This window comes from Pagrus pagrus (genome assembly GCF_965226575.1).
Source record: "Pagrus pagrus genome assembly, chromosome: 23".
NCBI classification, from domain to species: Eukaryota; Metazoa; Chordata; class Actinopteri; order Spariformes; family Sparidae; genus Pagrus; species Pagrus pagrus.
In genome coordinates this window covers 8,011,599-8,035,801 of record NC_140205.1, presented here as the reverse complement: position 1 = coordinate 8,035,801, position 24,203 = coordinate 8,011,599, and the positions used below count along the sequence as shown (strand labels likewise).

General features: G+C 42.6%; 1 protein-coding gene across 14 annotated transcripts; it reads right to left on the bottom strand.

Moving 5' to 3' along the window:
- Positions 1 to 39: 39 nt before the first annotated feature.
- Positions 40 to 18,327, bottom strand: impdh1b (IMP (inosine 5'-monophosphate) dehydrogenase 1b). 14 transcript variants are annotated; one of them, XM_084345871.1, is made up of 16 exons: positions 18,208 to 18,327; positions 12,415 to 12,513; positions 12,184 to 12,264; positions 8,384 to 8,432; positions 6,499 to 6,600; positions 6,329 to 6,403; positions 5,742 to 5,948; positions 5,566 to 5,653; positions 5,282 to 5,481; positions 4,933 to 5,023; positions 4,720 to 4,815; positions 3,514 to 3,657; positions 3,183 to 3,327; positions 2,951 to 3,094; positions 2,777 to 2,860; positions 40 to 2,237 (listed from the first exon to the last, which is right to left on the bottom strand). In XM_084345871.1, exons 2-16 carry the CDS (start codon positions 12,510 to 12,512, stop codon positions 2,216 to 2,218), a joined length of 1,626 nt encoding a protein of 541 aa, XP_084201997.1. In that variant the 5' UTR covers position 12,513; positions 18,208 to 18,327; the 3' UTR covers positions 40 to 2,215. The 14 variants fall into 14 exon arrangements, with proteins under 14 accessions (XP_084201997.1, XP_084202003.1, XP_084202009.1 ...); XM_084345877.1 differs by having other exon boundaries at positions 12,184 to 12,261; positions 18,208 to 18,326; XM_084345883.1 differs by lacking the exon at positions 18,208 to 18,327 and adding an exon at positions 14,578 to 14,720.
- Positions 18,328 to 24,203: the final 5,876 nt, after the last annotated feature.

Below are 24,203 nucleotides of genomic sequence, written 5' to 3'. Positions count from 1 at the left end.
TTATGGTGCAGAGAGATATATATAAGACAGTAGTCCACATACAGTTTTATAAGGTTTTTTTTATTTTTCCTTTACCATACTGAACAGCAAAAGCAACTTACTCTGTTGAGTGTTTTACTGTAAACATATTCAGATGTGATATTCCTCAAAAAATCCTCGTGGATTTATTGAATGCCGAGTCTTTTCAATCCATCTAAAAAGCTTATTGTTTTGGTTGCTGGTTGCAGAAGTTATCACGGTGTTCTGGCAACATATTGCAGTTGATTGAAGGTGAAAACACAATTTTAAAAAAACTACAACACTAAAAAAAAAAAAAAAAAAAACTGTAAACCTAGGATCTCACGTAACACTATAGTGGTGCTTTTTAGATGGACTAACAGGACTCAGTACTTTACAAATTAGACATTTAATAGACCTGAAGCTTCTCTTTAGAGGTGAAACAATAACAAGCAGCCATCATTTCCAACTGAATATAGGTATATGTTTCTCCATATAATTTTCATGTACATCTTCTTGCAATTTTGTCCAATTGCAAGGCTTTTTGTTAGTCAAGTGAACCCTGTGCAGGGTAAAGTACATCAGCACGTTAAGAGAAAGCAACTCAACCTTTAACAATCTGGGACTTTATTTTAAAAAAAAACAAAAAAGAAAAAGAAAAAAAAAAAAAACGACATCTGGCAATACGGACATCCAGTATGAAAATGTTAGAAAAGCCTAGCCCTACGTAAGCTGAATGGTAACAAACACAGCGACGCTGCTTCAAAGTAAGAAAAGGAGGCGAGAAGGTGTGTAGCATTATGTGTTTTCACTGAGCTGTGCAGCCTTTATATCCATCCCCGTTTCAAGGCATATCTCTGGTAAAAAGTAACAAACAGAAAATCTATCAAGGAGAACCTATGCCACATTGTGGGAACCCAGGAATGAACAAGCAACAAGGTAACAAGCATCTCGTTGCGATAATTTTGGTTTTTGAAGTTACAAAAAAGAAGAGTGTCAGAAGAAGTGTAAATACACTTGGCAGTATGTATGCAATTACAATAAAGCAGAATATAAATACAGCCGTTGTTTGGCTTAGTGAAAAAACAAACATGCATATCAAAAAACGCTTCATGCTCAATTTGACGCCCTTGAGACTATACAGGTTTAATATAAAGTGTTTTTATCTAAAAGTATTCAAATAACGGGCAGAGAAAATGTCTTCTCACTACGAACTTTTCTTTATAACTGATTTGATTCTTCTTCTTTTAAACATACCTGATTTCTTCAGTTTTTGGTCCCCTCCATGCTCGTCATATGATTTATGCACCGAGATGGGACACTGATTATTTGACTCAGGAAGTCTTTGAAGGGCAGATGAACGTCCACAGTGGTAACGACTGCGGCTTTTCGTCTACTGATTGTGAGGATACAAAAAAAACGACTACATAATATTCGCCGTGGCCAATATCTCGTACCTCGGGATCCATAACACATGAAAGTAAACAATATGCGCTGAAATATGAGCAGCTACTGTTCGTTCAAGTAGCTTTTACCGATGATGAATTAAAAAAAAAAAATTCCAACAAAAACTAAGATTGCCATGATATACCGACACACTGCACGAAGAGAGACAAGTGTTGCGTCTTGCGTTCTGCTCTAGTGTGTTTGAGAACTGGGATGTGCGTGGCTTCCGACGAGGAGTGCTGGTAAGCGTGGATCCCAAAAAAGCCAAAAAGAAGATGCTGATGGGATCTGCACCATGGCTGTTTTTAGACTAATATTCACAGGACACATTAACACAGTGCACCTTCACTTTGTCTGTCCCGACACACACTGTTAAACTATTTTCACACACACTCATAATTCACCAAACACTCACACAGCTCATTCTCTCACTACTATCAACACACACGCAGTAATTGGGATCGCCTGCACACTCGAGATGCAGGTGTGTCTGTCGTTCCGAAAAACCCTGATGCGCCGCTTCTTGAGTGCAAAAAATCCCATGTGTTCAGGTGTCAGTTTGAAGGGTCTCACTTCGCTACGTCGCCCCTTTCCTCCCCGAAGCAGCTGGCTCGGATCGGAGAGAGTGTAACGGTGGATACGATGCAGGGGAGGAGAAGAGAGGGTGTAGTGGGCGGTGCGTGTTTGAGCAGAAGTGGCGATTTTAAACATTTGGTCACTGTTGGATTGGGTTTGTCACGTGCACGGCTGATCTGCACTCTCATCCTGACGTTCAGTACAGCCGCTTCTCGTAACTGCAGAGACAGAAAAATGGGAGAGATATCAGCACTACGGCAACAGAAACTCCTTTTTCATTAAGCCAGAAAAAAAATATATGATTTTACTGCAAGTCAAGCTAATGGGGATTCAAAATGCTTATACTTTTTGCTGCACTATCCCTTCTTTCTTGTAACTTTTAAGCAGGATCGTCTTCCATTGCAGTGTCTGCTAATGTCAACAACTACTCTGAAGTACAGCAATAATTGGAGCTGAGCTGTTTCTTAGCAACGTAATGATGAAATCATCTATGGAGAGGCAACAAAGAAACCGCAGTTAAGAGATCCCATTCCTGCTTCTTGGCTTGGCAGATTGAATAACTTTCTCTTGCTGGAAAAACAGACATGTTTCTACTTCTACAAAATCAGTCCAGCTTCCTTTTTAAATGATAACAATACCTTTGAGTCATATTTTTTGGGCATGATCCCTACAGAGGACAACGTGAGGTCTCATATGAAACAGATTACATGTTTTGTTTCCTGAGTAACAATGCAGATGTGTTTGTTTTTGCACTTACGAGTGGAGTCCATGAACTCCTCCCTCCACCTGTGCAGACATGGTCCTCTTTTCAAACTTAAGCTCTCCAGAGTACATCATAGATCTGAGAACGATAAGACACATTGTGAAATATAAAACACACAGAAAATATTGACATCTGTGTTACAACCAGTCATTCACACACACTACTCACCGGAGGACAGACAGACTCTTTGCCCCGATGTCCTGGCAGCCATGCTGGATACCAGCTATCAGGTAAGGTATAAACTTGTGGATGGAGCCTTTGTCCTGGACCGAGCCCGACACACCCTGGGCTACCTTCACCTTGTCGCCCTCACTGTGGAAAGGCATCAATTAATCTTCCTCTGATGGATTATTAGCATAGTAAATAATAGTTTTTTGACAACTTTCGGCCTCCCACATACCTAAAATAGCGTTTCTGGCTGCTGGTGCTCTTCTCCATAGCGTCCAGTGAGCCCATACCGCGGTACTTTTTCAGCCGCACGCCGTCTGAGAAGAAATACTCTCCTGGAGCCTCGGTGGTTGCTGCTAGCAAGGAGCCCATCATAACTGGATTGGGAGACAGGAGATAATTACATGTGTTTGTTGTATCACCCAATCAAACCTCCTCACTGCTATGACAAACAACTCTATTGTTATGAAGACTGGATTAAGTGAATTTGGAGCCAACTAATAACTGTTACTAATTACTCTTTGTAACTAGCACAACACTGGTTATAACGTTTGAAAGCTCACCCGTCGATGCTCCAAGAGACAAAGCCTTCACCACATGGCCCACGGTCTGAATGCCACCGTCAGCGATGACTGGCACACCAAAGCGCCTGGCGTACTCTGCTACCTTGTACACGGAGGTCCCCTGGGGCCGCCCACACGCCATGACTAGAAGGTAGGAAAATATATCAAACATGACTGGCATTGAAACTAATCCAGAAAAAAAAAAAAAAAACAAATAAAAAAGGTTAGATCAGACGATTGGGACAAAGACAATCACTTTAGAAACTAGAGAACGCAGTTTCTGAAGAAATTGCTGTGCGAGTGCTGGACGCTAAACTGCATAGCTGGCTTTAATTTGTATGAAGCAGCAGCTGAAGAAGTAGGAATAGTTGGAAAAGTGTGCACTACTTTATTGATGTACATAATCTTTGTAACGGCGCTGTTCATAATCTGTATGCACAAAAGTATTAAAAAAGGAAAAGTGTGGAAAAGATGATGAAGATGCAAGTTGAGTGAGTCTAAGTTGGGAGCTAAACTGCATATCTGGCTTAACTTTGTATAAAGAAGCAGCTGAAGGAGTATGAAGAAAACTGGGAAAGACTAATCAGTATGAATGGGATTGAAAAGTACAACTAGTTGGAAATGTGGGAACGGGATAAACGATGCAATATAGTGTAAACTGGAAGCTAAACTCCATCACTGGCTTAAATACACACACACACACTGATTTGTATGCTTCCTGCATTCGCACCAATTAAAAATCAGCATCCATTTCACTGCTAACAGAGATATTACCAGACAGTATTATGTCCATGTCTAACGTGTCTCTTCTGCTCTCGTTGGTGAACCAGTCTGAGCACGAGAGGCCAGTCCCCATGGCAACCCATAATGGGGCCTTGGCAGATCACCATGACAACTACGAGCGGTCTCAGGGTATTTGTTACCGTTGGCAACTGATAGCCTTTTTCCTTCTCACTGTAGCTCGTTGCCAGATTGGGAACAGGTGCAGCTACTGTAGAAACTGCCCCAATTTACTGTTTTGCCTACATTTAAATTCTGAGCCAGCAGTTCTGCTCTCACAATGTTTTGTAACAACATACTGACAGACATTAACTGTTTATTTCCAAAGAAATATCGTTTCTGTTTCTCTGGTACTCCAATATTGAGGAAGACTATGTATGCTGCAACTATATTCAGAAGGTGGCATTGAAAAACAAGGACGAGTACCTTCCTGCGTGATGCAAATGGAGCCGCAGCCCATGCCGACTCTCAGAGCATCGACACCAGCGTCGATCAGATTCTTAGCCTGGGCTGCTGTAACAACTGTGAGGGGAAAATTTTTTTTAAAAATGGTCGGTACATGTGTGCAAACTATTACATTTTGTCTTGCAGCAAAAACAGCAGCAGCAGACTCAAGTGTTTCATTTCCAACAAACTCACCATTTCCTCCTGCCACTTGCAGTTCCGGATATTTCTGTTTAATATAATTTATCATATTGATCTGATACACCGAGTTGCCTTGTGAAGAGTCCTGAAAATACAAAAACAGATTTAAGAATACATAATCTTTATTTTATAATAAAGAAACACTCCCTGTAAGTCACACTATATTAATTTGATCCATAATTGCCCTGCTGTTGGTCACAACACTCTCCCACACTTCCTGTTTGTCAGTGGAACTGATTACGGACAGTTTCATGTACTTTAAAGCAACCTCTGCACTAACAAGCCTTCACACACATTCAAACTGGCACCGATGACGAGACACACTTAAACCAAAAAGACCCACCAGTACGACAACATCGACTCCAGCCTGCACTAAAAGGTCCAGTCTGTATTTGTCGTCCTCCCTGGTGCCGATGGCGGCGCCACACAGCAGCTGTTTGCGCGAGTCTTTGGAGGCCAGCGGGTAGTCCCTGTTCTTCTTCAGATCTGTCCTGGCAATAATGGCCACCAGCTCGTCGTTATTATTTACAATGGGAAGCTTCCCTGGAAACAGAGAGAGGAAGTGAGGTTATTAAATTCAGTGAGAGAGACCAAAATCAAGTTTGACAAGCATGAACTTTTACTCACCTTTTTTACTGCGCTGCAGAATATCGTTGGCTTCCTTCAGTGTTACACCAGCTGGAGCCACCACTAAGTCCTCCCTCTTTGTCATGGCCTTGGAGATGAACAGCATAATTTCAATGTACGAAAACATTTTGAAACTCATGGATATACAGTTTCTTGAAATCACAAAACATACACACCTCCTCCAGAAGTTTATCATGGTCCTTCTCAGAGAGGAAGTCGATATCTCTGGAGGTGACGATGCCCACGAGTTTGCTGCCCATTTTGCCTGTCTCTGTGACGGGAATGCCAGAGAAGCCGTGTCTTACTTTGGCCTCGAACACATCACCGACTGTGTGGCGCGGACTCATCACGACTGGGTCTGTGATAAAGCCCTGCTCAAACCTCTGGAAAGCGAGAGAAACCAAGCCAAACCTGACTATTATTATGATTATTAGCAGCTTATTTTCTCCTCTTTATGTGTGCAAAGCAGCAAAAGCAGCGTCAAACCAAACAATAAATTACAAATTAATACGCAAACGCAACCAGAAAACAGTTAGAAACAAAAACACACACAAAAAACAAACAAATAAAAAAAACATACACACATGGAAGACAATTACCATAGCCTATATAGAGACAAGACAAGAAAGATTAAGGGTAATGTTGATGTGAGAATTAAGTTAGGTTGAGGTTTGTACTATTGGTGTGTGTATACTACTACTTCAGACAATTTAACATAAAACAAACAAAGAAAAAAAAAGATTTTGAAGGATAATCTGTTTACCTTGACCTTGCGGACCTCGTTGGCCTGAAATTCTGGTGTGCAGTTGTGGTGAATGATGCCGATGCCTCCCATTAGCTACCAAAACCAAAAGCAATATGTTCATTCTAGTCCAAAGCATTAAATGTCAAAACTGCTGAAATACTGACACTGATTTTCAAGGCATTTCTTACCGCCATAGCGATTGCCATGGCCGACTCTGTGACCGTGTCCATGGGGGAGGAGATGAGAGGGGTCTTCAATGTGATCTTCCTGGTCAGCGCCGATGTCAGGTCCTGGGAGACACAGAAGAGGGCGATGCATTTTTTAACGTCTTCACTACAGGGGAGTTGGTTTCTGTTATTTTGCACAGCAGCCACCAGGGGGCAGACTACACTTGGCAGATGCATGATGCACTGCACAGATGTGTCTACATGTTTCAGCAGCACATAACCTTAAATGACAGGAGGTCACCGAGGCCAATTTAAGCAGATACTCATTTTTAAAAAAGGTGCATCATTAAGTTTTGGGGAAGAAATTTTAAAATCAGAAGAGAAATATCTTTATTGACTGATTTTTTTTAATGCTAAACAATCTAAATAAATAAACAAACTGACCTTAAAAAGGACAACACAATTTCAAACTCTTTTACTTTGTTTATATGTGGCGGACCCTGCCACCTTTCTAGCTTCAAACAGTGCTCTGGAGGCCTGATTTTCCTCTGAGAACAGCTTGCTTATTCAGTTTGCATCATCACCTCATTAATATTAAAATTCTTAGTTTGAATCTCTTCTTCAAAACTACATAGCGCCCCTTTAAGCGTTATCCTGTCATAACTATAATCTGTGATCTGCAGGGTTCATCAAGAAAACGATCCTTCCTCTCATCGACAGAAACCAGACACTTGTGAAAATGGAAATGAGCCTGACTACTGTATCTCCAAACAGCCACATTCAAGTTTCACATCTTCCCACAACAGCAGCACCAGATTTTTGTTATCTTCACCTGTGTGTCTCTGTGTGAAAATAACAGCATTCCTGCACATGGGAAAACCAGCAAACGAGCTCCACGGTGTCCGAGCTTTTATTCCTTATCAGCGACAGACATAAACTATGGAGGCTTTTCTCAGGGGTTCACGGTGAAGGTGAGAGAAATTTACTAACAGCACGTCTCCGTTTAGTGCAGCACAACCTGCGAAATTCAACTGAGAGCTAGGAGTGAATGTCGGGAGCATCACAAGCATGAAGAATTTCCCACAACCGCTCGACACACGAGGCCCTTCTTCATCTTTCTGACACCTTACACAAGTGCCCTAGAGCTATTATAAATTACAGTCTGGGCTACTGAGTCACATGCACTCCATTCAAAGTTGTGATAAAAGGGAAAATGTGGAAGCATTCGTGTTATTCAAGCTTGACTGGATTTTCTATCCAGCAAAAAAATTTGGGCTAACACCAAGGCTCAACCCATGACAACACGATGAGTCCGCCAAGCATCTCGCAAAGCGACGAGAGCTCTCTTTAACTCTGAAAGCAATGAGGAGAGATTAGAGATATCAATTAGATTAAAACCTTCTGAGATGGACGAAGCAGAAGAGAGGGATTTCATCTAAAAGCCCCGAGATTAACTCTCCCCAGTCATCTGCTGAGAGAGCTGGATGAGCAACCGACCAGACACAAATGTAAACACAAGGGGTGAGGCAGCAGCCAGTGGGTGACCACATCGGGCAAAAATAGCAGGGAGAAGAAATGATGCAGACATTTCTTAACGGGCGAAAACAAGACTGCTTTTGTAAAAGCTGCGGTTATAAAAGGAAGTCTGGAGCAGAGAGTTTGTTTCCCTGTAATAAGGCTGATGGCTTAGGAAGCGGCTCTGCCAAGAACGGTCTGTGTGCTGACACTGCCACGTTGTACGTTTATCAGCGTGGGGGGGTGCCGAAGAAACCTCTCCTTCAAAAACAACCAGGAATGTCTTTTCTCAGATGTCACGATGAAGTGCAACAATCTCCTCAAGCACCGACAAGACCTCCCGTGCCCTTTTGTACCCTCACAGTGTCCTTCACACATTACGCATACTCACCACTTCGTCTGAGGTGAAGTCGATGAAGCCAGGTAAAATCAGGAAGTCACTGAAAGACAGAAACGAAATGGATAGTGAGGCGCTAATGCAACTTAGCAACACTGTGAGGTTTAAAGCACACACAGAGCTCCTCATGCTTAAACCAACAGGAATAAATATTTTTAATAACACCGCCAAATATCTCCAAGCAAAAGAGGAGTGAGAATGTTTTTCTTACATTCTGAGTAGCTGACAGTAAACAGGGTGAATTTGAAAGCAATCAAATGTGAGTACTATTGAACAAGATCGTGTTTAAAAAGGATAACGAGATCAAACCAATATTATAGAACTACAATGAACACTGAATTAAATATTTGCAAGACATTAAATTGATCCAGTCTGATTTTTGTGCTCATTTACGGGACCGTTCAGCCAAAAATCAAAAATACATATTTTGTTTGAGGTATCTGCAGCCGCAGAGATGTCGACCTTTACTCCAATATAATGGAACTAGACTGTGCTCGGCTTGTGATGCTGAAAGCGCCCAAATAAATAAATAAATAAATAAATAAATAAATAAATACTTCTGAAACAGCCATGTCTCATTCCTGAGATCATGACACAGAGATTGTCGTGAGCAGCTTCATGTAGGAACCATTTTCTTTCTACCAAACCACCGCGCAGAAGGAACGAAGGAGGTTTGGGCTTGTGACAGCAATGGATGTAAACATTAATGGGTCCCTGCGCAACATTGCTTCGATGCCACGAGTATTAAAAAAAAAAAAGTCCTGTCATTCGATACCAAAATTTCTGTCATGCAGGAAAAAGGAACAGGTTCAGGAACCAGTATCTGAATTTCTTTTTCTTTTGTTTTTAATGATACCCAGCTCCTATGATACGGTTGGCAGATGTAGTTCAATAGAAAGAAAATAGTTCCTACATGAACCTGCTCGCAACGAGGTCTGTGGATTATCTTGAGTAACATCTCTATGGCTGATATCTCCAAAACTCTGCAGCTCACAGTTAAGCTAGATGGATACGCTGAGTAAAAATATGTAGTTTTGATTTTGGGCTGAACAGTCCCTTTAAAAAAAAAAGTCAACTAGGACATGCCACACAGTTTAGAGCCTGCAACCTATTGTTGGATATGTCTCTTCATGGGTCCCAGAATATCCCTAAGTAGCATAGTGGCTGGGTACAGACACTGAGTGCGTCCTGTACTCGTTAAAAAGCTACAGCTGACCTCTTTCAGCTCTTGGCCTGTGTAAACACAATGAGAGGTAGAAGGAGATGAAGAGGGGGGAGCGAGAGCTAGACACAGGAATGGTGTGTTTGGTTATTTTACAAACCAGAGTCTGTATGTATTTTGTGGGTTTTCGCAGATGGCTGTGAAAACAGGCGGGGGACAGACGGGGGGAATAAGGGAGGCTTTGTGAGCCGTGTGGATGGAGGGAAAGTGGCGGGGAGGGTACACGAGTGAGAGTGTGTGAAACAGGTGAGCAGTACAGGTGGACGTAAGGGCTTAAATGAGAATGAGAGGTGAGAGACAAAGATCTCAAACCTCAGCGTGGGTGTGGAAAAGGAAGGTCTGAAATAGTCGGAACTGGTTGGGACACTTGGAGGGAGGAGGCTCGCTTGTTTGTCTCCTCATTTTGGCACCCAAAAACCACCACAAACATCAGCATGGGGACGCACAGGAAGCCCGGCAGGCATCTGCTTGCATTTAACAGCAGCCACAAACCTCAGTTGCAGTACACACAGGCTGCACCTACCAACTGTGGGTCAGCGCTACACCACGCCTCCTTGCGTTTTGACTCTAAAGAAAACACTGGCCTCGTGATGGCTCATTGTGGTTTCATTTGAATGTTAAATGTACACAAATGCATGACGCTAAGTGGGAGTGTCTCAGAGTACAACCGAAAGCTACAACTCTTGCTTTCCTGCTCGTACAGATGCCTTGGGCGTATGCAGGAGACTATCATAGTATGCCCACACCCAAACAACATCCAACCATCTGAGAACACGACACTCAAGAGTTTTGGAAATGTTGGCGTGGATCTGACTAACATCTGTACGTCTGACGCACATGGATTTTGTTTGTGTGGAAAAGACACCGACAGTAGACTATTAATACACTTGGCTTCGGGAATACATTTACTACTGTGGTTATAGGAGGGGTTTAGGTTTTGTCAGGTAACTCGCCCTTAAACTTTAAAATGTAGGACAGATTTTATGATCATAAAATGATACAGTCTGTGATCGCAGCCTAAGAGGCACTTTTAAAATTTGATCACAGGGATCTTTGTGTAACAGTATTTTACGTCTAAAATACAGAACTACTAAGAAATCTTTTGATTCACCAAACACAGGTGCACCTTCACTTTGGAGGCCATTTTAGGGAGTGTTGAAAGAAATATGGTGTTCAAGAGTAGATTCATCGAAGACATGATTTCTACACCTGGTAGAAGGTCACAGGAAGCCGTTTCTCTTACAAAGCTGCTTCTGTCTTCCTGTGTTTGTATCTCACTTTCTGTGGGTGGATTGCTTTCTTTTTCCTCCATCTTATAAAACAAAGAAACTAAAGATACATTATTAACCATCCTGCTGTCAAGGTCACTGGAAGGGTAAGTGTTGATAAAGTCATTGGAGGCTTTAAGATTCATATCAAGCGGTCAGAAATCTTGCATGTGCTTCAAGGAAATGTAGCAGAACATTTAAAAAAAACCTACCAGTGGTATCTTTATAAGTCACACTTGAGTATTAGGAGTTGAGTCAGAGGACAAGCGGCTTGAAGAAGAGCGATGCAGACTCGCTCATCAAGCCCAAATCCTCCTGCCTTCCACATGATGTCAATTCAGACGATCATGTGCAAAACTTCCCTTTGGTCGTGATGCGCTTCATTACGGTGTGGAGACGTTATTCAATGACACGCGGACACAATCACACACTAAGGTTCGTTTTCTATTTAATTAGCTCCTTTAGGAGGAGTCGCGTGATTAGAGCAAAGATTTCTAATCTAATCGAAATGTAGGTTTGGTGCGCAGATGATGATGCAGTACGGACAATCGTCTACCGTATACATTTAAAAGGATAACGTATCAACTAATGGTCCTTCTGAGAATGCTGAGAGGGCGTGTTAAAGCATTGATTGTAGTGGTTGTTAGGATCTGTGGCAAAGAGGGAAAGCACGGTGATGGATTTATGTCAGACGTTTTAGAAGAGCCTCTACAGGTCCAACAACCTCTACAACTGAGTGGCACAATGCTTTGCTTATCGTTATTTGTGACTAAGAAAATAAAAAGAGTGACCACATGGATTAGTACAGAAAATCATCTCAGGAAAATTAAAACAAAAGCACGATGAGTTCAAATACAAAGCATTTCTCGTTTGTCACAAGAGCTGAGTGAGGTTCAGTAAGAAAAAGGCAAGAAATCAGTGTTTAATTAGTAGTTTTATGAAAGCAAAGTATTTGAAAGAAAAGGGCACGAGCTGCTCTGTAAAGCATGATGCACTCACAGGACAGATCGTGCTCTTTGATGAGTTAGTTGAAGTCAACAAAGCAGTTACATCACCAGGAAGCAAATTTGATCCCCATGACCAAGATCAGGTTGAGCATACCAACAAGCCCTTCAATTATCTACTGCATTCATTCACTTTGAATCACGCCAGATTGATGATTTTGGCATCTTTCGGGCCAAAAATAGTTTTCTGTTGAAGGACAGTCATTTGCTTCCCTCTTACGAATTCAACAAATTGAATTGACAGAGGATTTTCTTAACAGCACAGTTTCAAAACAGTTTGAAGAGGACTGTTTTACTCACTTGTAAGTCAACCCATCTCCTTTAGAGCATAGCTCTTCAGCCGTATGACCATCGGAGACAACGCACTGTTGGTCAGATCTGCTGGTTCAAAATGTGTTGGCCATTACAAAGCACTGCTGCGCACACTTTCACCCACCACTGCGCGCAAGGTGAGGTTGTTAAAATAAGGAGACCTTACTTTGAAATAATTATCACTTTACTCAGATTTACAAGTTTACGAATGCGACTTACTTGTACGTGAGGCCGTCTCCGATCGAGAAGAGCTGCTGAGCCGAGAGTCCATCTTCAGGGACGTAGCCTGTGCCACCGCTGATCAGGTAATCCGCCATGCTGCAAAAAAAAATGATGAGAGGCAACTTCAATCAACTGTGCAGCTCAGGACTCAGACACAGATGTTCATGATGCTCTGCAACAACACTGCACATCCTCTTTGCAGGCACAGCTTTGGCTGACCTTCCTCACATAACCATAGCAACATCAACATTTCCCAGGGGCCACTGCGCCTGCGCGGCAGGTGCAAAGATGCAATCGCTTCATCCGTTTTCCACAAACAAACCATTAATAACCCCAAAATACACGTATAACAATGTCATACACATTTAATATGACTTTTTATGGCTACTGCAGCGACACCACGGGAGGTTAAATACAGTTAGTTAACGTAAAATGGCATACACATACATGCGTCACGGTAGAAATCCTTCGAGTTTGTGCTCTAAAAGCTAATTTCCTGCCTCTCCGATTAAAATATTATGACAGTTATTATTCACAGGACATAAATCGATCGAGGATGACGAGTGACAACATCGCAGTCGTCCCCACACGACCGCGCGTCTGAGCCAAAACATGGCCGGGTGACCCACTAACATCCAGCTGAACCGCTACACCTACCTGCTACACGCTTTCTATTAAAAATCCATGTATACAAGCACTTTAAACGCATATAAATTGAAACGTTACCCCTTAAAACAACACAACATCCTCACAACGTCTCATCTCGACGTGAGCGTCAATGTCTAGTTTACTGGCCTGGTGACCTACATTACATCAACAGCAGCTAGCAAACAGCAGCAGCTTTCACTGCACCCTCGTGTTTCACAAAACGCTACTTCATAGCCGTCTTTTTGGTTTATATCGTAAAACGACAACGCAGCATCCTCGCCGCAAGTCATCCGTGTTGCATCATTAGCCATGCTAGTAGCCGTGTTAGCATCCACTCACCTCAACTCCAAAACGCGCATACATAAGTTGACGTTTTACTAAAAGTCGTCGTGTTTGGGGCGTTTAACACACGCCGAATTAAAGGGCGACTGCCTTTATATGCTTCATGATGTCATATATTTCTATATCTCGTAAAACGCCTTTTTTAGAACAGATACAACCTTAATTTGACAGATTCTTGAAGCGAGTTTGGCAGCGGATTCCAGGCGTTCCCCGAGCTTCACGCCAGCGGCATGTGTGTGCATGCAGGTTGATAAGACTGTATCTCACATGTTCAGGAACACGACGGAGAGGCGATTTAACCCAAGTTACATGGAACCGCTTGTCATTTACCCACACGAAACAAAAACCAGAATATCCGCTTTCGGCGTCACCACAGCAATTAGCGTCATTTAACAAACCGCAGCACTGTTAGTGCGAGAATAGATGTTATGCTAGCAAACCGTTAGCAGGCAGGGCATCGTTGTAACAAGCAGCTGGCATATGTCTGGTACCTAACCTGACAAGCATCCAGTGATGTCAAATCATTATTTAACAGCCAAGTTAACTGGGAACGTGTGTAAATCATTAACATCCGACACAAAAACATGTTTCCACAGGCACAACGGTTACCTGATTTCGGCGTTTTACCTCATTTGAACCGTCACAGCTATGGCTTACACACACACATGATGTCGTCAATTTCCGATGTTGCCTCATTAAAATTTACGACAGCATGAACAAGAAAGTAATCTCTTCCCCATTTAAGCCATCATAAAAAAATGGTCTCGCGTTAATAATCCACTAATGTAGCTCCGAGCAGCTGAACTTTTTGGCAGACCAGACACGAGCTGTGTGTTTCAGACTACGTTTACCTTGCAGACATGTGGGTGCAACCGTTAGCATTTAGCATTAGCAGCCTGCTTATTTTTAGCTCGACCTAGTGAAAACGCAGCTGAAGGCTTTAAAAGGAAGCTTCTCCAAGCATTAACAGGTAGCTGTTGCTTTTCTTAAATCACCACACAGCCTCTCAGCTAGCGTAAACCTCCCCGACGCCGAGTAACGTTAGCTAGCTACCTTTATGGAGGCTGATGCCCACGTTGGCCGAAAGGGAAGCAACTTTCCAGCTGTGAAAGCTTACACGAGTCGGGGCTAAAAATAGACGCGATGGTAAGACACTGTAATCCCCTCTACCTCGATGAACACACTCGGAGTGAGGAAAAGTCGTCGTTGGTGGCTCCCGGGATGTAAAAGTGAATGAGAAGTGATTGCCTGTCGCAGCAGACAGTGCGTGCTGGTGTTATGTACCAGCAGCAGCAGCAGCGTCACATCCCCCCCTCCCCTCCTCTCCTGCTCCCACAGAGGCGTGTTCAGTCCTCCGCTGCGAAACCGGGAGCGAGAGGGGTTAATACGTGCAACAGGAGGGCTCCACGTCAAAACTGCATCTGCATGACTCAAATGCTGGCAAGACCGGTTCACCCGAGCCATAAGTTCATTCAAGTACATTGCGGAAGGCTCCTGGCTTGACTCGAGTTGGGAAGATTGTTTAAAGTTGAGAGGGTTGCCTACTTTACTTTTTTAAAATCCCCTTCCCCAAAGAAATTTTAAGTGTAAAGGACCAGAAAATGAAAATACTCAAGTAAAGTACAAGTACCTCACAAAAGCACAGTACTTTTTGGAAAGTTTGGACCAGTGTTGCATAAAGTACCCAAAAGTCCTACTTTGGACGAAACAGCAGAACCAGAGATATCGCAGTGTTTTACACCTTGTTTTTCAGAACCTGGCGCCTGCATTACCCACAATGCCACTTGGCCACAGAGTGACATCATTGGAGGCAATTTATCAGATTACATGCTGCTTATCTCTGGAGCCACAAAAGGCTTTATACTCCTTTTTTTCCTCACATATGCAGTAGTACGCCCCAAGACCTGTAATCTCACTTTAATGTGTAAAAATTGGTGGAGTTACCCTTTAACATGAAAATAAGTAATGATATGTGAGGGGCTGCCGCAGGAGACTTTTCCTGAAGTCAGCCTCTCCACCCTCTTGCAACAGCTCATGTGAATAAAAATGTGGTTGGTGCTGTTCTTTCAGTGAACCTCATCCAAGCTAGACCCTAGGCAGCGTCCGCCAAAAGTAAAACAAAACAGTCTGAAATTGCATCGTCCTTTAAGGTCGGTTTGTTTATTAGGTTTATTCAGTCATGAAAACAAAAAGAGTTTGTTTATTAAGTTTGTTAAAGCATAAAACAAATCAGTCAATGAAGATCTTTTTTTTTCTTCCCCCAAACTACGTAGTGCACCTTTAATCATTGCTCTTTGGTCAGTAGTTCTTATTTTTGTGTTATTGATAAAAACATTTAGATTTTAAAGACTCTGGTAGTTATTTAATACACCATCATGTTGTGTGTTGAACACACCTGCTTGGCTGAGTTATGTGGATGAACAGGACCGAACACTGATCCCTGTGACAGTGTAAGGCACAACTTTTAACATTTCGCGATTGGAAATCATGTGACAAAGCAGCTGGCAGACCTATTATCACGTGCACATTAGGTGAATTGATTGCCATACCAAAATCAAAACTTTCACGCCTTTATTTAGAGAAACGTCACATTGAATTTTAAGCCGTCTGAGTTTTGGTCACAAGCAAATCACTTGAACTGGATGAGTTTTCACTGAAAGAACAGCACCAACCATATTTGTATTCACATGAGCTGTATCTACGAGGGCGGAGAGGACCCCGCATGTCAGGCTGACATCAGGAAAAAGTCTCCTGCAGCAGCCCCTCACATATCAGTCCTTTTAGTTTCATGTTAAAGGGTAACTCCACCAATTTTTACACATTAAAGTGAGTTTACAGGTCTTGGGGAGTACTACTGCATATGTGAGAAGAAAAAGGAGTATAAAGTCTTTTGTGGCTCCAGAGATAAGCAGCATGTAATCTGATAAATTTCCTCCAATGATGTCACTCTGTGGCTAAGTTGCATTGTGGGTAATGTAGGCGCCAGGTTCTGAAAAACAAGGTATAAAAATTGCGATATCTCTGGTTCTGCTGTTCTCTGGAGCCGCAAAAAGCCTTTTACTACTTTTTTCACACATGCAGTAGTACTCCCCAAGACCTGTAAACACACTTTAACGTGTTAAATTAGTGGAGTTACCCTTTAAGGATCAAATTCACTGTGTCATTTACCTCTTATATGTGCAATATACAGTACAAAGAGGATACAACAATAAGGATTGTTGCTCCTCTCGGTGTGTGTGCTGAACTGAAGCATTTCTATTTTAGGCTTTGCCACGAGAACATGGGGTCACAGGAGAATGACATGGGTTAAGTTTTGCAACTTAGTCTCTCTGAAATCGAGTGCTGCAGTTGTACTTGCTGAGCAGCGTTACCAACGCACAGAAGATACACGTTGGACGGGCTCGTCTTTTTCCAGTATTGCGGCACACGCCTTTAAATCCACAATACTTGACACATTGTCAGCATGCTTCTCTTGTCATCGAGCTGCCCGGCGGCACCAGCAGCTGTCATGACTGAAAATCTTAAGTGATGAGGTAAAAATACAGCCGTCAGGATCTTTTATCACCTCTTTTACGGCTTAAACGGTGCGAGCGATCAGGTTGAAAGGTTCAGACGCGTCTGGTGCCAAAAAAGGAGTGACATCATTTGTCAAAGGCTTTTTTTATTTGATTTACAGGCAATAAAGTCACTCAAAAATAATCTGTTGGATTTGTATTGGGGCTTTTGAAGAGGGCATAATACAAACAACTGCATATCCCTCTGTCAGAAGGTGGGGATTACGATCCAGAGTTGGGATTTAACTTTGGCAGGAAGTCGTGTGTGACATAAGAGCATCATGTTTATTTAAATTGAAGCCTATTGTCTTACAGACTCGTGGGGCTGGCACTTCCGGTCCGATTGGATCATAAATTGTGTATTGATTATCTCTTGTATAGACTACATTACAGTTCAGAATACATCAGAGTACACTTGCTCTTCCCTGCAACACAATACGCTTCACATTCATCTCCCGTTCTATATTAGTCTTAGGTTCCTCGATGTGTCTGCCAAGGTGACTCGGGGGGGATCCGTTTTCCCACTCTGTGCTTGTGTCAAATTAAATGTAGGTCATCGCAGATATGGGTCAGTGGTTCCTTTATGCACCGGAGCTATTCTGAGCGCTTGATTCAGCCTTGTTTATCCTCCCCGCAGCACGCCGCCCGCTCCTGCCTTGATGCTGCGTCGAAGAATCGTCGGGGCAGAAGGGCCGCGTTAAAAATAGCAGCCGCCAGCTTAAGCCGCTCTTTTTTTTTTTTGCCGATTTGTTGTTGTTTTAGCATCTGCGCATAAGCCGAAAGTGTTATCTGGAGGGGCCCTTCAAACAACTCGAAATGCGGCATCCGAAAGGAAGGGATTTAACCTCGAGGGCATTTGCAAACTGATCTAAATGCGAGTGTGTGTGGACATGTAAACTGACCCGCTGGCATGAAGTTAATTTACATGTGGGGCCAGTGAAAGCTGGACGACGGACATCACATTACTCTTTTATGATCGGAAATTGGGAACAAGGGTTGAAATCATCGGGGTGTTCTTTTATATTCTTGCTTTTACACCTGAACATGTCTTTTTAAAACAAAAACTGATCCTCAAAGTGTAAATTCTGCAAAATGTTTCACCTTTTTTAATAAAATTCTCACACTTGCTTGTAAGAAGAGCTACAATAACCAATTCTGACACATAATAAAACAAATTTCAACCTAATTACTGCTCGAGTTACACCAAAATGTGGCTCATTCTCCATATACTTCCCCAGAAACTCACCTCTCTGGGCCCAGGCCGGCTAGGATGCGCGTTGCGTTGTATCTCTGGGCTGCAGTTTCATGTCCGTGTGAGGTTTGCCGCACATATTGTTTACCTTCCTGAGGTGAAACGTTGGTACGTGGGGGCTGAGCGTCTCCCACGATTCCCCGATAATCCACCTGCAGGCTGTCCATCGCTTCATCCGCGCCAAAGTGCTCATAACCATACCCCTCCATCGTCCATCCAAGGTCAGTCTCCCACTCCAGTGACCCTTTTTCGCTGTTGTTGTGCAGCTTTTTAACAGAAACTCCAGAGTCGGTGAAAATATCCAGCAGCTGAAGGTCACATTTGGGTCCAAACAGAAGGTTCCTGGAAACCCTGAATTTGTACGAACTTCATAACAGACGTTTAGTTTAAAAAGTGAAGGAGCGAAGGAGTCAGAGTTTGCAAAACAAGTGCAAACTCTGCTCTCCTCCCGTCAGCCTCCTCCGTCTGCCCCTGCACAGGATACACCTGCCTACAAAAAGGCACCAGGCACCTCTAGGCGTGTCAACAGAGGGCGTCACCTAGGAGATTCTCCCACTGAGAGGGTGTCGCCGTGGAAATGATGCCAGCAGCAGAGCGTTGTTTTGGAGAGGCTGTCGTGCTGATATCTTCGAAATGTTGGAGGTTGGAGGAGATTTATCTGTCATGAAGAGGCAGAGGGTAATGGACAGGGTGGCCGAGCCCTGTACTGTACTTATATGTGGGATAAAGCAGTGATCGCCCTGAGCGTTTCTCTGCAAGTTGAATGGAGTGAGTGGTGCCGTCCTGCTGAGTGCTCTCTATGTCTTGCTCCCTCTCCATGGACGGGTTAATCCCGCTTTCTATCAGTGGCACCGCGGTGCTTTCACAAAGAGGATTTCAGAATTAGTATGAACAGGGACAAGAGACGAGCCGTGCAAAGAGAGCAGCAACACCGTCACCGCGGTTTGTTTTTGGTTTTTTTTCATTTGTCTCAGTGGGTTTCCATTAAAATACATAAAGCAAACATTTCTGGTTCAGTTCTGGACATGAGTGGTAAATTTAGCTCCTCACACTTGGACAAACAGGCGTGATTTTGCATTACTTTCTTGTGCTTTTTGCAGGCCCGGGCAGAAAATGTCCGTTTTCAGCAAAAAAGCTGGAGCCAAACACAATGAGTCTGCAAATTAAGCTCCGGTGTAGCCACTCCATTTCCTAAAAAAGTCAGAGGTCGAGGTTGGACCTTGGCACAGCTCAGTGAAGCTTGCACTGAAGTGTCAAGAGTGTTACATAAGCACTCTAAATGAGAGAGTATTTCAAAACAGCGGTGCGCGAGCATGTTTTTCTTGCAGCGCCACCTTGGGCTCTTTTTGACATCGGGGTGTAAACTCGCGCAGTTCGTGGAAGTACACACAGTAATCTTGTTTTTGTGTCAGTCGTAAGGATTCCCCTCCACACATACATACACACACGTGGGCCCTCATTCTTCTCAAGGGGATCACCTCCAGGTGACTGACTGTTTGTGACAGTTGGCGAGACGTTAAGATGGAAAATCCTCTTAGCCTGATGTCCTCCGAGGCTCGAGTAAGTTCCCCACTTACACCTCATCATTAACACATGGTGACGGAAAAACCCCTCACCCACCCAACGAAGCTCAGGAGGACAGTTTCTGAATACACCTTAAAACATCTATGGCCTCTACTCTTAATTTCACATGTGCACGTCCTCAGCTCGTGCAACCCTCGCTCCTCTCATTCAATTACGTAATGAGCGTCATGTGCACAGTGTGGATACTCATTGACTGGCCGGGACAAATGGAAGTCATGCGATTCGACACAAGGGTAACCATTTCCAAAAGAGTGCTCCTTGTGTGTGTGTGTGTGAATGACTGGCAGCTGAGGATATCGTCTGTCAGATGATGTGAATCTACTGAAGAGTTGTAATTAATGTCACGTCACGCAAGTTTAAATAAAGCACGAGCCTCGTTTTTAGGCATTACATCAGTACTATGGCTGAAGGGCTGCGTTAAATCTGAAGGGGAGTTATGATGTTCTTTAACAAGTTGTGTAAGACCCACAGTTTTAAATAAAGTTTCATGAAGTTCGCTGCATGCTTTGGGGACTTTACAGTATACAACAACATAGGACAACCTCCATCCATATGGAGAATTGAACCTGCCAAGATCAGAAATACATACATGAATTAATATGCCATTAAATGCACTAAAAATAATAGTGAAACATGACATAAATATATATTTTTGCTTTAATTTACCTTTGCAAAGGCAGTGAACCTGGATATTTTGGGGCCGCCCTGAGGTCTGTGGACCTGAAGCACTTTGCCTGGTTTGTATTGCAGCCTCGGTTAAAAACTGGGGATGTGGATTTTTGAAAGACCCGAGTGTTTAAAGCTCACGGCGCACCAATCAGAGACACAGACAAACACGGATGTTTGTTCTTTTGCGCCATGAGTGTTGGGAATTGTTCGGAGAGCTTTGGTCGGATCCAATATGTTCAATCTTTGTCTAAGTTTTGATGAAGTTTGGTCAGCTTTCCATGTTGTCAGTGGGCATATCGTAAACAGCTCACACAGTATGCTGGAGTATCCCTGTAAAATATATATATATGCATGTTCAGCATTGACATTTCTGGAGTCGATACAAACACGTGTCAGTGGATGTTAGGAACTAAGCAGAGGGATGCAGGTGTCAGATTTCAAAAAGATGTTTTTTTTATTCACTCCAGAACAGAGAAAGAGGAAGGCAGAGATGATTATAAATCAAAAGGGCTCAAAAAGGATCAACAAAACAGAACTAAACTCAAAATAGTGAAGTGCAGCGCTGGGGCAGAGTGACTTTACAATGACAAAACTGACCTAACTGAATGACAGACGGGGGGGCATGCAGTATACTGACTGGGTGGATGAAACAGTAATTACATTAACTACAAGTGAACACTAGCCGGACAGTTTGTTATTAACTCACAGTTATCTATGCCAAATAACGCTCAATTATAATAGAATATAACTGAACTCGGTACCGTCCAGGGTCCAGGTTTAGACATTTAACACTGCTCGTTGTGTCAGTCAGTCGTTTACATGGTGGAGTCCAGATGTCCCAGCACATACCAGCAGTCCGGTCACTCAAACGAAACAACAAATAGACATTTTGTTGGTTGTTTAGTTCTGAAAAGTGTCTTTAACTTGAGTGAAAAGGTCAAATTAAAGTGAAAGTGAGTGAAAAGTTGCTGTGACCGTGGTTTTTTTCGGTGCAGTGTGTCGTCGACCTTTATCACGGAGGACGTCTTGACTTTTCCAAAGGAGGAAAAGCACATGTGGAGCTTGTAGTGTTCCACTCACATGGCTTCAGGTCAGCTGAGTGACCAGTGGTGGCTGGATTGTTAAACTGACACACCTAAATGGAATGCAGCCATTATTAATGTTATTCATTAAACCTTCAAATTTACTGTTGTGGCATGTCAAAATCCATCCTATTATAAAGTACAATAGGCACAAAACATTTTTAAAAGAGAGACCAAATTACTAGAATGGCGCTCAGTATCCCCATAAAAATGTCGAAAAACGCCCTATCTCGCAATTTTCCTGGATCCAGCCCCTTAATCTGGATCTGCACCAAAAGTTAATGGGGTCCATTCTGGGCTGAGACCCATCCTCCATTCAAGTTTTGTGGAAATCTGTTCAATAGTTTTTGTGTAATCCTGGTCACAAACCAACAAACTAAACAGACATGTGAAAACAAAACCTCCTCGGGTAGAGGTAATAATACAAAATGCCTTCTTCATGTAACAATAAAGATTATAATGAATGATGGCTGAATTCCATTTAGCTGCTTCGGTTTCAGGGTCCATGTATTGGGCCTGTTGGCTCACTGTCTCAGCTTACTGGGACACATGAATAGAACAGAACCACTGTTATTGTTACTGATAACACCTGAGCTTTTCCTCCTGCTATTATGATACAGTGTAATATTGTAAGACTAAATGTGATACAATATCAGGAATGCTCCTCTAAAAGCCTGAAGCCATGTGAGTCCGAGCTCTTCACTGTCACACACTGACATCTAGTGGATGAACTGTTTTATTGCACACAAATGTCATTATAATATCCTGAATAAGGGATTTAATAAGCTCCTTTTTTGTTACTGTTCCTCACAGATGTGCTGTTCAGTTGTTGCAAACAGGAAATCAGAATCTGTTTCCACTTCTTGAACACCAACTGTAAAAATAACACTGCTATATTTAAGGATAAATTCACCAAAAATGAATATTCATTCAAAGTTAGATGAAGCTTAGTACTCCACAACACATTTTCTGGAGCTTCGCAGCATTTAAAACGTAAAAATCAACAAAAAGAAACAACAAAAGAGCTTGTCCGGTGTAATCCAAGTCTCCAGAAGTCCTGAGATCCAATCAAATTGAATTGATAAGACGTTATTTACATTATTAATCTGAAATCTTTACTGTAGCTACTCAGCTAAAAGCGTTAACACCCCGTTGAGAGTGTAAATAATGTCTTTCCAAATCTTTTTGGGATCTCGGGGCATGTGGAGACTTGGATTGTGACGGATGTTTTTTCATGTTTTAAAAAAAGTCCCCATCTGCTTCAGTTTTTTCAGAGAATGCCATTACGCTGTTTTGCTGTGAGGCTCCAGAAATCTCTTTTTCAAATGTACCTATTTACACTTCACCACTGATCAGTTGTGTTATTAATGATATGTTAATTCTGAGTCATATCATTCATATTGTCTCCACGCTGAATGATCCCATGACGACAGCTGAAGGTGGATTCCTTATCAACTGAAGCGTTTCCAGTGATTCACAGTCTTGGACTTTCTCTCATTGTTTGCTCGGCCTTTCAGTGTTTATACAGTAGATTAAGAACAGTCTATAATTACTTCCAAAGAAGAAGCATACGCCATTGTTTCTCCTCGAGAGTCAGTTCCTTTAAATCCCGAGCAGTGAAAGGCAAACACAAAAGGATTTACTGCCTGTGTGTCCAGATGAGTAATCTGAACGGTTGGCTGCTTGTCAGTTTTGGGCCGTGGGAGTCGAAGAGTTTGGCGGAAAAGTGCAGTGTCAACTTGAAGTCCCAGACTTCTTTCACAACTTCTTTTTTTAACTTTTTTTAAACAGTAAGACTTGATTCTCTGGAAATGAAGCTTTGTTAAGTAATAATCACCAGACAGAGAAAGATGTTTGGGATGTCGCTTCCAACTTTTTTTGACTCATATTTTACAGGAATTTTGCGGTGAAAGTTTAAACCACGGCCCAGTTTTTTTAAAGGCAGATCACATCTAATGTTCGGTGCTGAGTAAGAGTTAGTCTTACATGTGTGCAATTATCCTTCTGGCGATCTCTACTAGTGGCTTTTTTGTATTGGAATTTCCTGAAGAGCTACGCCGAGGCTTGAGGGAACTGAAATTATCACTGGCATTTGAAAACGAACAGCGCAGCTATTTTGCTCGGCTCATTTTACTCGGTGGGGAATTTTCCATGGAGAAATTCTGGAATCTCCGCTCTGGCATGTGATTACACTGAATACATTACGTTTTCTGGCAAGAGACCAAATACATTCTAACAAGTTTATACAACGTGGTGGGATAGGAACAGGTCCGAGCGAGCCCAGTGAGGTAGGTATGAGTGATACGAAAACGCAAAAAATGAATAGATTTACTACCTTTATGCCAGCTCACTGTTTCACTGTGAGTCACTGAGAACATACTGTACGTCAGACTTGTTGCGCAACCCATCAACTTTACTTCAAATGTGCATTCAACCGTTGAAACAAAATCTAAGATGAGGAAGTGAGAACATGTATTTATCGAGAGATCATCTCACTTTGGTTTCCTGATGAACAAGATCTTCTGTTAAGGTCAAAGTCCTCTAAAACACTGAGATCAAACTCTAAATTAAACTGCAAAACTACAGGAGCTCTATTGTTGTCCAAATACCAACAGCAAACTAAGTTTGTACAGACGGTCATTGTCCCCAGAGGAT

Excerpts from the sequence above, each read along its gene's own strand:
- impdh1b (XM_084345879.1), bottom strand. The coding sequence starts at position 13,424 with ATGCGCGTTTTGGAGTTGAG. Across the intron at positions 12,265-12,414 it reads GGAGACGGCCTCACGTACAA|CAGATCTGACCAACAGTGCG; the intron begins GTAAGTCGCATT and ends ATTTTGAACCAG. Across the intron at positions 5,482-5,565 it reads TCTGCAGCGCAGTAAAAAAG|GGAAGCTTCCCATTGTAAAT; the intron begins GTGAGTAAAAGT and ends CTCTGTTTCCAG.